This window comes from Thermobia domestica, chromosome 13 (genome assembly GCF_964235325.1).
Source record: "Thermobia domestica chromosome 13, izTheDome1.hap1.1, whole genome shotgun sequence".
In the NCBI taxonomy this organism is placed as follows: domain Eukaryota; kingdom Metazoa; phylum Arthropoda; class Insecta; order Zygentoma; family Lepismatidae; genus Thermobia; species Thermobia domestica.
This window is the reverse complement of record NC_137466.1, coordinates 83,877,826-83,895,607: the sequence shown is the minus strand read 5'-3', so window position 1 is coordinate 83,895,607 and position 17,782 is coordinate 83,877,826. Positions and strand designations below refer to the sequence as shown.

The following is a 17,782-nucleotide window of genomic DNA, read 5'->3' as shown; positions in this document are numbered from 1 at the left end:
AACTTAAAAAAAACTATGGTCTATACATAATGCGTATGCCAAATTTCATTCCAATATCTAAAATAATTACGAAGGAAAAATATTTGTCAATACTGTTTGGCAATGCCAAATTCCACATACCGTATAAATGCGGGAAAAGTAGGATGCATAAAACAAGTTTCCAAACACACTACTATTTATCCGAGTATCATGGTCAATACGATCATTCTCTTCAGAATGAAACAAGCTTTCAAATAGTACCATACGCATGTGTTCGTCATATACGGAAAAAGGGGAATTTGAAATAAATAGGAAAATTTCATTTTATTTTTTTCTTAAATATGTAGGCGCTGCCTAGAGCTGTTCCGGCCAGGTAAATACCCGAATATAATCTACCTTGAAAAATGCTATGGATTATATGTACTGCGCATGCCAAATTTCGTTGCAATATTTACATTAGGTACGAGGAGAAAATATTTCGTAATTCTGTTTAAAAATACAAATGAGATACTATCGGAGAATCGAACCCAGTAACTATATTTTTCACCTTCTAATATGCCACGCATTACACTCAAATCACACCACCCAATTTCCATTCGCTAATAAAAATACAACGAACCCACATACAGCAACCCCTAAACAGCAACTAAAACAACATTCACTTCCCTTGTATGGCTCAGAATTAAATCATAACAAAACTTTCTGCATGTAAGGAGGAGAATAGGAAGATAGGAAAGGGAAAATGCTATAATGTTCATTTCTTAATATACGCACACGAATTAAGACCTAAAGTACGGACAAACAATACTGATAAACTTTATTTTTCTTTGATGATACGTGTCCGTGACACACCGTTGGTGCCAAACGGGTTAATTAGGATAGGACTTAAATTCTTGGGCTTTCGATAACTATAGCCATGTTAGCCCGTCACGCACGAGGGATGACTTCCCTCGGCGATCATGAGGGATGGAAGAAAGGAATGGGAAAGGAAGGAAGCAGCCTAGGACCATTCCGTTAGGTACCATCCCGGTATTTGTCTGGTGTGGATGAGGAAAACCCAGGAAAACCTCACTTAGGTTGGATAGCCTAAAAAGGTTTTTATAGTTTTTCGGCCGAATGTCCCCACTGGGAATCGAACTCGGGATCAAAACTTTTTTTTTTCATATCTGGCTCATTATTTGAGGTACTATCTTACATTAGAAACTTTCTATTTCAAGTGTGCTCTCGGAAAATAGTGAAACATACTTCGGCCCCAACCCAGCTGTCCTCTTACGGAGGAAACCTTCCCTTTGTTTTGGGGAAAGAAGTGAAAGACCTAGGCTGTGTTGCCAATTTGTCATTCAGTCGTTTGGTCTTGGCGAGTGAAGATCATAGGCTACTTAGAATGGCTAACAGACGGTGCACAGCGAAGCCCGTGAAGTAAATGTGTCCACTCTGTCCGCATCCAGCCAGTGAAAATATCGGCCACAGCAACTTGTCTCTTCTCTTTCGAGGGAGGAATGGGAAAACACACATTGACATCAGCGCCAGCAGGTCACATTTAAAATGAGGAAAGTTAAACAAATCTCCAGTCAGGACAGCTAGCCTTTGAATCCTGAGTGTAATAGGGGGATTTTATTTCTATTCTATTTTAGATAGAATTACATATATCGTTGTTATTCTGCAACATTGTCTACTTCCTCCTTTCTAGAAATCGAAAGAGTGCTAAATGAAAAAAAAAAAAAAAATGTCCCAAGAAACGCAGGTGGGTCTTTACGGATTTCTTTTATGCGACAAGGAAATTAAATAGTTTCACTCCAAATATGGACAAGAGAATATGAATGTTTAAAGAGGTATTTCAAGTAGGAATACGACTTTAAATGTATGTACAAAATTTAATAAAACCTAATTTTGTCCAATAAAATTCACTGGGCATTTTTACACCCCTGCTTTGAGGTGGTACTTCAATTGTTTGATTTGTTCTTAATTTTTTTTTCAAAATAAATTTGCATTGTATATAAATTTATTTTTACTCACATTAAATATGGTTATTAAATATTAAAACTATATCGTATATGTCAACCTTTAATTTTTACGAAATAAAGGACATTTAAAAATATATTGAGGCGACATCAATAAAATTCTAGTTAATATTGAAGAAAACAGAAAAAAATAATTCCCCACATAAATCAAGAGGCTGAGAAACAAAGTTGTCGCGGGTATTCAAAACAATTAAAATTTATTATATTGGTATGTAATGATCAGTTTTTAAAAGCAAAATCTATCTGTATCTTCTCTTGTAATACTGCCAAAACAAATAAATTCATAGAGGGTGTGAACTTCACATAATAATAATAATAATAATAATAATAATAATAATAATAATAATAATAATAATAATAATAATAATAATAATAATAATAATAATAATAATAATAATACGTAGCTTAGAATCATCAATAATACTGTATATATTATCTGTACTAATGAGTATAAATTCAGAAGACAAATAGCTTAATTTTATGTAGAAGCATGATACATTATTTATGTATATTCCACGTAGCATATTATATTCTTCAAATTAAATGAAATACTTAAAAACATGAGGCAACGGAAAATGTTTCGGTTTAGAAGTGGAATCTGTGAGAAATCACCACATTTAGTAGACCAAAATCTACTAAATTCGCTCTACAAATGCATAAACAAAACCAAAAGTTACTTTTCGCTTTCTGTAATTTCCGACTTTGCGTCGCCATTGTGTGTGGTATCCTGATTCCTATACTTGCCAGCAGCTCAGAAATACCATAAATACACATATCCGGATGAACAAAGTCTAAAGTCTTGACACTATAGTGCGAAAAAAAAGAAGAAGAAGAAGAAGTACGGGCGATATCACATCACAAGATAGATAAAAGGCTTATGAGAACGGACTTGAGTCTTAACAGCTCATGAATGATGTAGCGTATAGTTGGCTTGACCCTTACCAATCCACATACGTATACACTTGATTTTCTATGGTCGCACACACACACTGCTATCTCTTACAAAGTCACGAGATCCACCGTAATCACTATATCTAATATTACCACTTTCATTACACTTATCTAACAGAAAAACACACATTATGGGTTGAAAAAACATCACTAATTCAGTGACTTGAGAAGCTCAAAGGATCAATGCAGGAGAAACAAAACAAAAGCTGGTTGGTCTTCCCAACTCTTTAAGACAAATTCAATCAGGTTATTCTATTCAATTCCCAAAATTTACCTGTACGCTATCATCTAATTGTTTTGCTGGTTTATCGAAAAAAATTTCTAAATACCTTCCTAACAAGAAAACTATACAACCAGCGCTTAACTTATATTTGAGTGAATGTGTGTCAAATCATGTCATATGCTGATCTGCATTTGCTCATATTTTCTAGTCCTAAGTTCGATTTTAACTGATACGCACGTGGACTTATCAAACTATATCCAAAATTTGAAGTAAACAATATACGTAGCATAACATGTCCCATGTCCACGAGACGTCCAACACCTGTCCCGGAACATTCAGGTTCACAGTAGAAGCTTCGAGGCGGGATTTCCTTTGGATTTCAATGTGATATGTCTGGTATGGGACAACGCTTGAATGTCCAAAAGTCATCTTGTAATTTATTTATTTATTTAATATACAACACACCAGGCTTAGTGCCCAATTATAGTGTTGTGTACATACAGTAAATGTTACATACACAAAATTCTTAATTATTTCTATAGAAAGTTTCTTGTTTTAAATATGACCGGAACCTGTTTTCTGATAAACTAAATACATCCACTTTATCAAGCTTATTTATAATGTCATTATATAACGTACACAGCCTCCACATAGGGGATTTAAATAATATATTGCTTCTGGCTTTCGCACAATAAAATGTACCTGTATTCTCTACTCTGGTTTTGCAAGTAGGAATCCGCAGTGATATTTTCGAGACCAACTGCATACAATCAATCCTATTATTTAATAACTTGTATAAGAATAACAAGTCAAACATCCACCTTCTTTTTTCTAAAGTTTGAAAATTAAAATTGTTTACTAGATCATTGTAGGAAAAATATTTGGGATAAAAACTAGTTTTTTTTTTTGTTGTTTTTTTTTGTATGTAAGCATTTTCAAGAATTTCGTTTGGATGCTTTCTATTTCTTAAGAGTATTTTTTATTATTGGGAGTCCATATAGTAGAACAACATTCTAATTTTGATATAACATATGTAAAATAAAGTGCTGCTAGCGTTGTGTTACTGAAAAGGTCTTACCCTATTCTGTACATTAAACCTAAGTTTCTATATGCGCTGTTTGTTATCATATTTATGTGTTGATTGAAATTTAATTCAGGATTAAAAATAACACCTAAATCTTTAACAGTACTTGGCCTAGACAGTTTGGTTTCTTTCAGTGTATAGTCAAAGGAATCCAGCAAAAGCCCAGAAATATCCCACAGAAATCTCGCAGGAAGTCACGTTGCCGGGATAGAAGCGGACTTTTGGATTTGCACTGACAAAAAAATAGACTTTACACGGATATTTCGATATCCCTGGACGTCCAAGAGACATTTCTGTGCGTCCTACGATTATGCTCCAAGATTAAGAGACAGTGATGATGAACGAAATATTGGACTGAAGAAAGTGGGAAGAAATAAAAAGTAATGCGAGAAAAGCCACGCATATGATGTTTGTCCACATCTGATAGACATACTGAATATTTATATCATTTCTGGAAAAGTCCGAAAAGGTAATTTGTTTTGTTCTTATCAATAGAAAGTAGTTCATTCCATTTCTTCTTTGTCTTAAAAATTCCTTTATTGAGAGTAGTATTGATAAAGAAAATGGTTGATTTTTTGAATAGATACATTTTGAGAACATAATAAGTAGTGTAACATGAATTATGTGACAGTAGTCCACCCAAATCTTATTAGATTTCGAACAATGTTTTAGTGTTACATGATTGATATATAAAAGCTATAAACTTTTTAAAGTGATTATACAAATAAAATGAAGAGCATTTATCAACATTTAAAGATACCCAGGTCATTACACAATCTACTCCAATAACGAATATGCTTTAAATACTATATTGTTATATGATTCCCTTCGTGGACTTTTCGTGACACGGATGGATTCTGATAACTTCAAGATGAAATTAAGAAAAAAAAATCATACCATTTTTTTTTGTACATAAATTTACGAAATGAGACGAGAAAAATGTCAAAATGAGACAATTTTTTTTTTCAGAATCGAGACGAGACTTCTACTACGAAGTATTACGAGTCGAGATGATAAAATCTTATTTCTTGTCTCGTCTCATGGCAACACTAACAATAAGTTCTGAAATCCTATCCGATTTTTGTTCACAACCACCTCCGCCTTCTTTTATTCTTCCTCTTTTTCTGTAAAACTTGGGACAGGCAATCTAATTGGTTTTTCCAATGCTGCTGCTCTTGGAACAGATTAACAATAATTGCATCTACATTAACTTTTACCCTCTGCACATGCAGCATTCCTCCATCTTAGAAACAGCAACTTCCTTGGACAAATTATCTGGGCCTCAAAATAATATTTTGGAGGATGCGAGAATAAGTGTGGTAAAAGAATAAAGAGAAAGATTGAAATTGATATACAAAATTTTAAAGAGGACTAGTTGAACCTGCGCTGTCTACTCAATGCATCATTCTGATATGGCCATGGTTCTCCTTCCCACTTTCTCAGTACTGTATATCTATCTATTTCCCTTTACACACACAGGTAAAGGGCAAGACGACTTACCAAGGGAGAAAAAACATAAACGTAGCTTTTAATACATAGATGTTGGGTTAAGTTTGTGGCAAACTTAGAGAAGTAACAGATGATGCCAAATAGAGTTTTTTTTTCTCTCTCTCTCTTTGTACATCCATGTCCGTCCGAGCAGGCCTCATTGCCGTTCTTGACGCTTTTGAAGTTGCCAGCATGCAAGAGATTTTGCCATTCAAATTTAAGCAAAGCGCCTGCAATCTTTTGTCAACCCGTCACACGTAACTCATCTATTGGTTGCCTAACACAAGGATATGAACCTTAGGCCTAGTAACAATGTTAATCTCATGGGCTCAAAATGGTCCCTAAAATATTGAATAGAAGAATAATGACACGGTTTATGAAAATTTGAATAAGAACTGGCAAGTGTACACAAAATTTAAAATAGACCAGTCAAAACAGCACGTTTCTAGAGCTTGTGGTTTCCGAGATCTCATTGTTGAAAAGAATTGGCCACAAGCATATAAACGGAACTGACCACAAACAAATAAACCTACCAATTTAATATATAGACTAGCTGAACCTGCGCTCTCTACACAGCGCATCATCCACACATGAGCATGAATGTCCTTGTTATTCCTCACATCTGTACATGTCCCTTTACAAACACAAGTGAAAGACGTCTTGATAAAAATTGGCAAGAGATACATAAAGAGGAGATTTTTTCGATTACTCTTTCAATCATTTGAGCCTACTTCCCTTTGGAATTTTTAATTCATGTATGATTAGTGTTTTCTTTCTTCTTGCATGCAGTATGTAATAAGCAAATACATTACACACACAATTAATTATAATGTCAGTGATATATGGTGTTCATTGGGCAAAACACTCCAAACAATCAAGATTCAACTTAGAGTGAAGAAATGATTATCCTTCGTTTTTCATTATCATTTGGCCATGAAACAAACGCCTGAGATGTGTGCAACCCCATATACAATTATGTGATGTTGGAATGCATAATGCGTAGAATATGATGCTTTAGTTTTTTTCTAATTTCAACACTTCCAGTGTACCCGTAAAAATGTAATCAAGAAATAATGGCGATGTTTTTTACAATATTCAATTAAAATTGGACAGTCTACTTAAAATTTGCAATCGATCAGTGAAAACGTCATCTTTCTAGAGCCTGTAGTTTCCGAGATCTCATTGTCGAAAGGACTGGCCACAAACATATAAACGTCCACAAATGTATAGTTTTATAGAACTCCAAAGATGACAGCACAATTCATTTGCATTGATTTTGGAAAAGGCTTATTAAAATACAACGGCTTTGAACAATAGTTTAAAGAAAGATAAACTTTATGAAAAACGGATCTATTCAAATTATTTATTTAAAGTACACATACTTTAAAATATTTGTCTTTTTTAAATGTGAAATTACAAATAACTGTAAATCAAAGGTTTAAAATCCAAAGTTTAGATTGGAGCTCAGGCGCCTTTATCCCGATTGGAAGGTTTCAAAAGTTTGTATTTTTATTAAACCCAACAAACCGCCGGATTCTGTACAATCATATCGTCCCATCCAGCTAACTTCCACTATGGCAAAGTCTTTCAAAAAATACTAGTCCTACGTTTACAGCCCTATATCTCTGAATGTCAACTTTTACCACTTTATCAGACTGGATTTAGATTTCATTACAGAATAAATGATCAATTATTACGCTTAACCACAATTCTTACTAATCACTATAATAAATCTCTTCCATCCTGTCTCATTATGATGGATCTTGAAAAGGCATTCTACCGGATTTGGCACTATGGGTTATTTTATACACTGATTAAGTTGGGTCTCCCTCTTTCATATCTACGAGTCATATATTCATTCATACTTAACCGTGTTGCTTATGTCAGTGTAAACAAGTCCTTATCTCATCCAGCCTTCCCTATACAGAGGTGACGCAAGGCTCTAGTTTATCGCCTCTTTTGTATATCTTACATGCTTCAGATTTGCCATCTCCAGCGCCGAACACTTATCTATCCCAATACGCTGACGATACAGCCTTCTTAACATTAGGAAAAACAATACAACAAATTAACACAAATTTGCAGACTACGAGTACAGCTTTCCTCGACTGGTGTGGCAAGTGGCGACTGTCGGCTAACGAAGGCAAAACTCAGACACTAGTTGTTCTGCCATCTAAGTATCGTAGTAAAATTCCACGTAATCCTAATTTACTGCAGATACGGGTTGGTGAACACCTTCTTCATCCTTCCAAAACAGTCACATACTTAGGTATCGTCTTTGACGATAAGTTACGATGGACACCCCAACTACAGAAACTTGTTACGAAGGCTAAAAACAGACTACAACTTCTTCGACGTCTTGTTGATCAGAACTGGGGATTAAACTTTAATTTACTGCTTAACACCTACAAAGCCTTCGTGAGAAGTGTACTCACTTTTGGTCACCTAGCATGATGTTCAGCCCCACAGAATTTCTATACTAGACTTGAGATTCTAGAGAGACACGCCATTCGCTTAGCATATCGGATCAAGCTCCCATACCATAATACTGATCTATATGACAAAATTGACTTTCCTCCGCTCATTCACCACATCTCCCACTTGCGCCAAAAGTTTATAGTCAAGAATCTTCAGGATCGGAAGGATATCTTTCTATATGCAATACTTACAGACTTACAGCAAGAATCTCCATATAAGTACTATTATACACCACTCCGTATCTTGCTTTCAATATACCTTCGCAGTATTCCAGCAGACCATCATCATGCAGCATTCTTCCATCATCACTTAATTCACCAGCATACTCCTCATCTTTTTCCATTATAGCACTGTCTATCCACACCACTAATAAGGGCTCTCCATACGTCTCTCATCAGTCCTGAGTCGCCCCAGGACAGAAGATTAACATGCATTTGTCTCTTGTAACATCACTATAATGTGTTGTGGCGTCCAGAGCACCTCATTCATCACTTTCCATTAGTTGTGGTGAATTTTTAATAATATATTTCAACAATACTCCATATATTTCACAATATTTGCTTCTGCACTATTTATCATCATTGTTTCTTGCACCTGGGTTATTGTTTTGTATGTGCACCTTTGTTTACTAGTTTAACATTTGTCTAATATGTTATTATTATTGTTGTTGTTTATGTATATTTCTTTCACAGGTCACTGACCATCTATAAACTAAATAAAGAATAAATGGTGATCACGAATCCCAAGCCAAGAGGGAGGGCGAAACCCTCTAGTGGCAGATTTTAATAACCTCCTTGATACTCGATTGCTATACTACAAAGAATGCTCTTCCACTAATTGATGCCCCTCAACTTCTGAATAAGGAAATAAAATATTACTTGCACAAACTCACCTCTTTTTTTTTTTTTTTTTTTTAAAAAAAAAAAAAAGCTCCTTTATTGCTATTGTAGCATTTTAATAGATAGATAACCGGGGAACCGAGATTAAGCTGCCACTTTTCATGTTTACCCATCATGTTCATCAATTTTTACCTTAAAAATATAACTTTATTAAGAAACATTTCTTTGTAACAAATTCAGTGATATAAGTAACTCAGACCTGGATCTTCACCTGAACATATAAAATCTCAATTGAAGTTAGGAAGACAATCTTTTCAGTTCGCTCCAAGTCGCCTACCACTGATAACAGAATACTAGTGATAATGTTGCTCATACTCCAAATCTATATCTGTCTATAAAAACCCACATAAATCATACCTTTCTTCTTTCTCATTTTAATGCTGATAAATAATAGCTGAATTTACCAAAAAAAAGATTGGACGGCAATATTGTGGGTGAAAGACAGAGCATAACGGCTAATACGATCTTATCAATTTCAGAAATATCTCATTTAACTTTATTTACACATACGTAAGTATATTAAACGAAGGAATGTAAGTTTAAGGAGTTTAACTTGAACCCATTAATTTTTGTATAAACTTAGGAAGAGCTTTTAAAATCTGGAACACACATAAAGGACGTAATAATATTGGTTTTATAAAGACCTGGGACTAAAAATAAAAAAAAAATAAAATAAAAAAACTATGGAACGAAGTGGAAAACGTTTATGAACTATAGCAAAACGAAAAAAATCCGTTTTCCTGTCAGTTATGGCATTTGAAATAAAGATGACAAATTTCTCGCCGATAAGCAAACACTATCTCGAAAACGTTGATAACCATATTTTATAAGTACCAGGTCGCTACGGAGTACGATTTGTGTCATTGCGCAAGACTACAAACATTTAGACGTTTATGTGTATTTTAAAGATCAAAAATTTTAATAGGTTTGTCAAGGTTGTACGTGCCTTTCTTTTATACATGTCTTTACATTTAAGTGAATAATTTAAAACATAATGATTTAAAAAAAAATAGTCAAAAACAAATCTACAAAATTCTACTTAATGTTTTCAGATCTTTTCTTACATGCTAGAAATCTGGGATGCTAAATTTCTGCACTGGGTGGAAAGGCTTGAAAACTACGAGTAATATTAATTTTGTTAAGTGTGCGTGTGTATTTTGCGAACTTCCTAGGCCCACAGCTAGAGGGCTCAGTCAACCGTGCAACCACTTTCAATCCCACTTGAAACTTCCCGCTGTTTAGACAAACACTCGCATGTGTTAAAAAAAAAAAAAAAGTAAAAAATGCAAAGTGAACTCAGGTTAGCTCCTTCCCTCAAACAAATTCTTGACACTCTCCATCAACATAATTATTGGTCCCCTAGTATTCGTGTTCTGTCTACGGGCCTGGCTCCTATGCAATACCGGAGTAATGAAGGACTAACTTGCGTTGAAGGGCTACTTTCAAATTCTAATATTGATCATTGTTAATTCAGTTATTTATACAATAATAATAATAGTTATTAACTAACTCACGAACATGGTCACTTTTATTTTTATATCTATTGATTTTTGTATATCTCCTCCTCTTCCCCATCCACTACATTATTCCGTCAAAATGAAATAGCAAAATCCATCCCAGGTACGAACGTCATATATGTTGAAAATTTGATTGAGATTGGTTGTTTGGTTCAAGAGTAATTAAGTTTTATTTTTTTAATAATTCCCCCTCCTCCTTCACCCCTAAATTCTACCGTCAAAGTGAATAGCTAAAAACACTCCCAGGCTAGAACTGCCCTACGTCAAAAATTTGATTGAGATTGGTCGGGTGGTTCACGAGATTAAGTCACAAATATAGTCATTTTCAATTTGGATCTGAAGTTTTTTGTTCACAGACAACGCTATTAATATACAGATAATAATAATAATAATAATAATAATAATAATAATAATAATAATAATAATAATAATAATAATAATAATAAGAAGAAGAAGAAGAAGAAGAAGAAGAAGAAGAAGAAAAGTTGGAGAAAGCACAATGCAAAACATCAATTTTTCTTCGTTATGTTTTCCAAACATTTCCCTTATGTTTTGTAAATATGTTAGAAGAGTGAAATTTATAACTACATCCCTTTCTATGCAAGCACTTTACGTAAATTTTATTCGTGACATACAGATTCTAATGTCATTATTTTTTAAAACAGAAGAAGTGTAATAACGAATAGTTGACATTCGCCTATTGGAAAATAAACAACCAAAAACACTTGTACTTTATCCTTGTCTACTTTTGCAAAACACAAAATACGATGGATTTTTTTTAAAAAACTTTATAGACACATTTCTTGTGACACAAAACAACACTGTCCTAGACTGTCCTACGTACAATTAGAAAAAATCCAAAAGCTGTGTGAAGACAGTTTTTTTTAACAAGGCCATACAAATGTAAGATAGGACACAAATTACGTATAGATTCAATGTTCTTCTCATGGCTTGTTCTAGGTGTTAGTGTATGAATTATGAAGTACTTCTCTAAAATAATTTTCATGAATATCGAATAATTGTCGAGTCGAGTTAAAAGTCATTTAGTTTCATTTTAGTGTTGCACTTCATGAACAGATTAGTATTTGGTATACTGAGAATTATACAAACCCGCTAATCTCAACAGCACTGTCCATAGTCTATTACACAAGAATAATACCCATAATTGTTCTCATAGGAACAGAAAGGGAGTTATATATATATATATATATATATATATATATATATATATATATATATATATATATATATATATATATTATTATTATTATTATTGTTATTATTATTGTTCATATCTCGGAATCAACTGGGTAGATTACTTCCCACAACCAACTCGATTCCTTACTTCTGACCTGCTACATCCAGTCCAAAACTGATGGTCATTCATGAAGTAGTTCCTGAAATTTTGTGTCTCCCAGACGGGCAAATGGACAGATAGAGTAAATATATAAAGGAGTTATTGACAAGCTAAATTCTTTAATGAGTTCTGGTAATTTTAACGAAAATGAAATCCGGATCTTGCTTATGACAATTTTTGAGGTTAGTATATTATACTGTAAAATGCTATTATGTCAATGGATACTTATCACAATGTTTCATATACTGTAGAAATTTCTAAGCCCGGTAATTCATAAATACCCATCATTTTATTTAGCAACATTTTGCAGATACCAGATTCTTTACTTCCCAATCTTCTTGACTTTTCTCGTTATGAAAATAATGATATTTAATAAAATGGTAGGACAATTAAGCTAAGTAAACCAAAAATTCTTTTTAAGCAAAAAATAAATATCACAATAAAAAAAATTATTGAGATCAGATAATAATTGATATTCATAGGTATGCATAGCGCTAGAAAGGCTTAGGATACAAGAAAACGATAAGATAAAAAATAATATACTTTTACTTACAGTATGAACGACTATTGCTATCATTAAGATAAATCTAATTAACTTACGAACATGCTTTGGATCTCGTAATTCTTCGATACAGTAATAGAATATTCATTGCATAAAGAAACTTTGAACAGGAAAAATTCTGAAAAGCGAGAAATTGACGCACAAGAATCTGATAAAGTGTGGGAAATTTCCCTTTGATTTGAATGAACAGCACATGTAAATATCATTATTGAAAAATGAAAAGTGTTTCCTATTTTCCTAGAGTCGAAAATAAAGGAGAAGGAATCTAATGGTTTATGTGGGAATTACGAAAAGTAAACGAGTGCTTTATGCAATGTCTTTCTCTATGCACCGTTGTTTTATTCTGGATAGAATGCAGAACGATCCCATCATAATTAAATGTATTTTGCCATCAAGCCTGGCCACTTGCCGCAAAGTAAGAAGCTTCCACATACAATGTTCGTGGATTTTCTGAGACACGTTTGCTACCATCACAAAAAAAAAAAAAAAAAATCCCTTTTCAGTTAAATTTTTCGTAATCTATAAAAAGTAGTCTTTCCACACTTTTGACAATAGTTAACTAGAATGTTTCTTAATTGGAAAAGAACAAAATTGATCAAAAGAGTCGTTTATGGTCTTCTTCTTCTTCTAACTTCTTTGATTTGTCCTTTTCCTCAATATTGCCATCCTTTTCCAGAGTACAGAAGAACGGGTACAACGGAGCTGGATTAATTTACCAGGACCTCAAAAATTTCGAAAGAAATTGAAGATAATTTAGGTTTATCGATTGTCCTCAATAAAATGTCAAGGATTAGAAGGAAAATAGGTCCATAAAACTCGTTCTCCAACTCAACACTGCTCTTTTTCCTAGATTTCACCATTTGGCCTAAAAATCCCTTTTGTTCCCTATTTGTCCAGTTTTGTTGCCAAATTTCCCTACAGTAGGCAAATATTCCCTCCATTAGAGATTTCCTCATCTCGACTCGAAAGTGAGACGAGAAACACGTTTTCAAGTTTGAGATGAAACGAGAAAAATTCAAGCGTCTCATTAGTTCATTCAAGTTTTAAATCACAAACACTGTTTATACATCATTCATAGTACAGAAACTATAGATAGAGTGAATGTACAAACATAATGAAAAGCATTTATTAACGTTTAAAGATAATGTAAGTCATTATACAAAATACTCTAATAATACATATTGATTGCCATTCGTAGGCCTCTGGTGACGCCAAAGGGTTCTGATAACTTTGACACGAACTTAAGAAAAAAATTGGGCATAAATTTAGTATATAATTTACAAATCGAGACGAGAGTTCTACCAAAAAAAAAAACGAGATGACAAAATCTTATTTATTGTCTAGGGAGCAACATTCCCTCTATCTACAAGCACAGTTCTTAGATAACTTTTTTTTCACTTCAACGAACGAATTATCCGTTTTAATATTGTTCACCAATTATGTAATGTTTCTTTCCTTTTTTCCACTATGCTTTCTATTACTTCCCTCAGAATACTTCCCTTCTTAATGCGCCAATTCCAATTTTTTTAATTATTACTTAAAATACTGTATTCCCATACACTCCATAACAATCCTAACACTTCTCCCTTAGTTTCTCGTTCGACCTGGCTAGCTTTCTTGTGTATCTCTCAGAGGAAGAAATTTACAGGTACAAATACGGCTCATGGCACAGTAGAGATAATGGATGGTATTCAGAGAGAATTTGTTAATCAATAGTTAGTCAGCGACTAGTTAGTACCATACTAGCTCTTCAGTAAGGAAGGTGTACTTTTTGGTATTCAGAGTCTAATTTGAATACAACTAAAAAGTTGATTTGGGCATGATTAACTAATATAACCCCAATGCATCAGGTAAGAAAAATAAATGTGGCAACTACGGAAAAGAGATGTGTGCATGCGTAGTCTATAAAAATGGAAATACATGAACTACGAAATCCGAAATGTGTCGCACAAACTAAACCATGGCTAAAAGGGTACCCTCTGCTCTAGATTAATTAGTCACATGTAATGAACTCCGTCGATTACTACGTCCTAATCAGAGACTCTGAATACACTTTTGATAACAATCTGTTAGTCAAACCTATAGTGAGGCATTAATCAGACGTCAAAACGATTCTGCATAAGGCCCATTGTCTTTTAAAATAAATAGTCCACTATAGCAAAGTATTCAGAGTTAATTATATCGTAATAGAGAGATGAGACTAGTTTACTTAACAATGGTAACTATGGATAAAGAAGAAAATGTATCAAATAAGGTTACTATTCTACATTTCTGAGACACTTTTGATGTTAGTTCTTTGAATCACTGGTAACACTGACAATATTGTGTGAGATGCTGGAACTAAAAAATTACGATCCTCTTCATCATTCCTCTAATTACTCACAAATTTAAAGTTAAATGTAGTAGTAACAAATAAAATTAATATCATTTATAATAAAATTAATGCAACCTGTTAAGTTGGCCACCTGCCTAACTTGGTCGTGTACCTCTAGAGCCGTGAGCTAATATTAAAAACAGTTGACCTCTGAAAATGTTGAATATATCATGCGGGACTGTTGATACGTAAACTCAGATACGTTTCACTGTACAGTAAACCATTTACATTGGTCAACAGCTTAATTTGTCTAAATATCTATATAACCAAATACATATGGTCATATGCTACTACTACTTTAAAAAAAAAAAAAGTTTCCACATTTACTGTGCAACTGGCCACCTTAAGACAGATTACACTACATAGTATTGATGAAATACCTCTTGCGTGAGCTCCGATTCTGGTGGTGAAGGCAAGACGACGGTATCATCTAGAACAGTTTCCTCCATAGAAGGTCCAGAGACAGAAGCACTTGGTTCCTGCACCGGTTCAGAAGACGTTGTCCTCTCGGATTCTGCATTTGCCGGCGACAAATGACACGATGTGTCAACGTTTAACAAGTACGCAGTAATATTACGATTTTGAGCATTGTGGAAATTTAATCGATTATAACGACCTAACGCATTCAAATCCGCAAACAACTCTTGTTCATAGTTCAGTAATACTGAATCCACACACTTCGGGTGTACGTAAAGACGTCTATGGAACTGACTACGAGAATTATGGATGTGCGCTGTCGATTGTCCCCAACTTGCACTAAAGTCATTACTTTCCACTGAAATTGGTAAATCACTGCCCAGATATGAATCAGGGTCCACTCGCAACAAACTAAGTATAATAGTGAGCTGCAAGAGCTCCTCACCATATAGCTTTTTCAGTGACATCATGCTGCACGTTTAGTTTGTACAACTTTGTGCAAACAGTTATTTGATTTTAGTTGTAATACCAATAATATTACTCTTAGTTGTTCATTTGTGACGGCTTCTCCTGAAAATCAAAACCAAATTTGAGTAAAATCAGCGTTTCCATTTCATCTCCTATTAATTAATATTAGTTTTAACACACATACATATACATATTATCCAACGACAAAATTTTACCTGTTGCCTCCAGGCTTTATGTTTAGTAACATTTCCACGGGTTCTAGATCCACAGAAGTGGAAACTTTCTAACACTGTGTCCTTTACCTTAAAATAAAAATACTACTTCAGATATATAATCCAATTAGCAAATTTAAAATTTGTACAAGAAGATGTAACTGACTTTTGTATTGTAACTGACTCTATGTACCACGATATGCTCTTTAGGCTACAAGAGACAGGCAATTAATAAAAGTAAATGGGTGTGAAATAACTGGCAGAATGGGATATGAGAGGAAGCGGACGAATCTCGAGAAAACCCACAGAAACGATGTTGTCCGCTACGAACTTGCAGGCCCGGGGATCAAACCAGTGCCCCTCATACTATAGATGAGAACTCTACCATTGAGCCACAACGCCTCACATTAATATATTAAAAAATGAAATGAAAACTTTAAGTTTTACGTTCCACGGTTATGCCGGCTAGGCTAAAGGAGACGGTGGTGATAAGAAATGAATGAAATGGTGGAACGAGTAAAGTGGGAGGAAATGAGAGAACCCCGAGAAAACCCACGAATACGGTTTGTCACCACAAACCCCACTTGGCGCGAGCAGGGATCAAACCAGGGACCCAACGCTCTACCACTGAGCCATCGCGCCCCTACATAACTGATATAAGAACAACGTATTTTAAGCATGACCTTACCCAGGACGGATATTCAAGGTTAGAAGCATTGAGTAAGGATTTAGGAATTAGAAGTCTGGGCTTTTGGCATCTACGGCCATTTAGCCTGTCACGTATGACGGATGATGTCTCTCGGCGATCACACTATCCGAGGGGAAAGGAAAGGAAGGAAGCGGCCTGGGACGTACATTTTCGGTACTATCCCGGCATTTGCCTGGCGTGAATGAGGAAAACTCAGGAAAATCTCACTCAAAATGTCTGGCCTGAAAAAAGCCACATTTTTTTTTTTTCGACCGAGTATTCCCCACTGAGTAAACGTCAGAATTTCGGGAGTGTGTCAGGAGATAGGAGGCGATTGGTTACCCCCTGATACACCTTCTGCGCTGAACAACCCGTACAAGATATAGATATATCAAACAGCTTTAATGAGGTCGTATGTGGTCTGCATATTGGCTTCTACCATAGTTATTTCTGCCCTTCGAAAAAGAAGTTTCGCTTATTCAAGTAGCCTACTGGTTAGACTCCGAATGTTAGGCCGATACCGGAAATGCACCAAAGGCAAGTGCGTAGAAACGACCCCTACACAAAACGAAAACATAAATTTGATTCTAGTGACATACTAATTTGTACAAATTGAGATATGCCGATGCATATTCAAATCTACCACGGTGAAATTTACACATTCAACACTATACAGGGTGTCTCAGGACGCAGGAGCAATACTTCAGAAAATGGTAGCATGGATGATTCTAAGCAAGAAAGTTCATATGAAGATGGGCTCTAATCTCAGTGGTTTGTGAACTACAGGTTGTGAACCATTTTTGACTTTATATTGCACCATGTAGTTATCCTACAGAGGTAGGGCATAGAGCATTTGAAGGGTGATGGAATAGCCTTTCCAAAGATATGCAATGTGTGGCAGTGGTGTCTTTGGAAGAGAAGTAATTGAGGGATATTTGGGAATCAGTGTTGCCATCCAATTTCTTTGAATAACTTTAACTTTCCCAATTTCCCTCAATAGCTTCCCTTCCAAAGAAAACACTGCGAGATGTTGCATACCGCTGGAAAGGCTATTCTATCAACCT

The 17,782-nt window shown here is 34.6% G+C and overlaps 1 protein-coding gene across 4 annotated transcripts in view; it reads right to left on the bottom strand.

The window, feature by feature from the left end:
* Nucleotides 1-17,782, bottom strand: part of cnc (NFE2 like bZIP transcription factor cap-n-collar) — a 546,339-nt gene that overhangs the window by 518,002 nt on the left and 10,555 nt on the right. For 3 of the 4 annotated variants that reach the window (XM_081735986.1, XM_081735985.1, XM_081735987.1), the window contains exon 2: nucleotides 15,314-15,920. The exons of the other annotated variant lie outside the window; for it this stretch is intronic. In XM_081735986.1, the coding sequence (XP_081592112.1) occupies nucleotides 15,314-15,820 (507 nt within the window). In that variant the 5' untranslated portion in view covers nucleotides 15,821-15,920. The remainder of the gene's footprint in view (nucleotides 1-15,313; nucleotides 15,921-17,782) is intronic. 4 annotated transcript variants of the gene reach the window in all.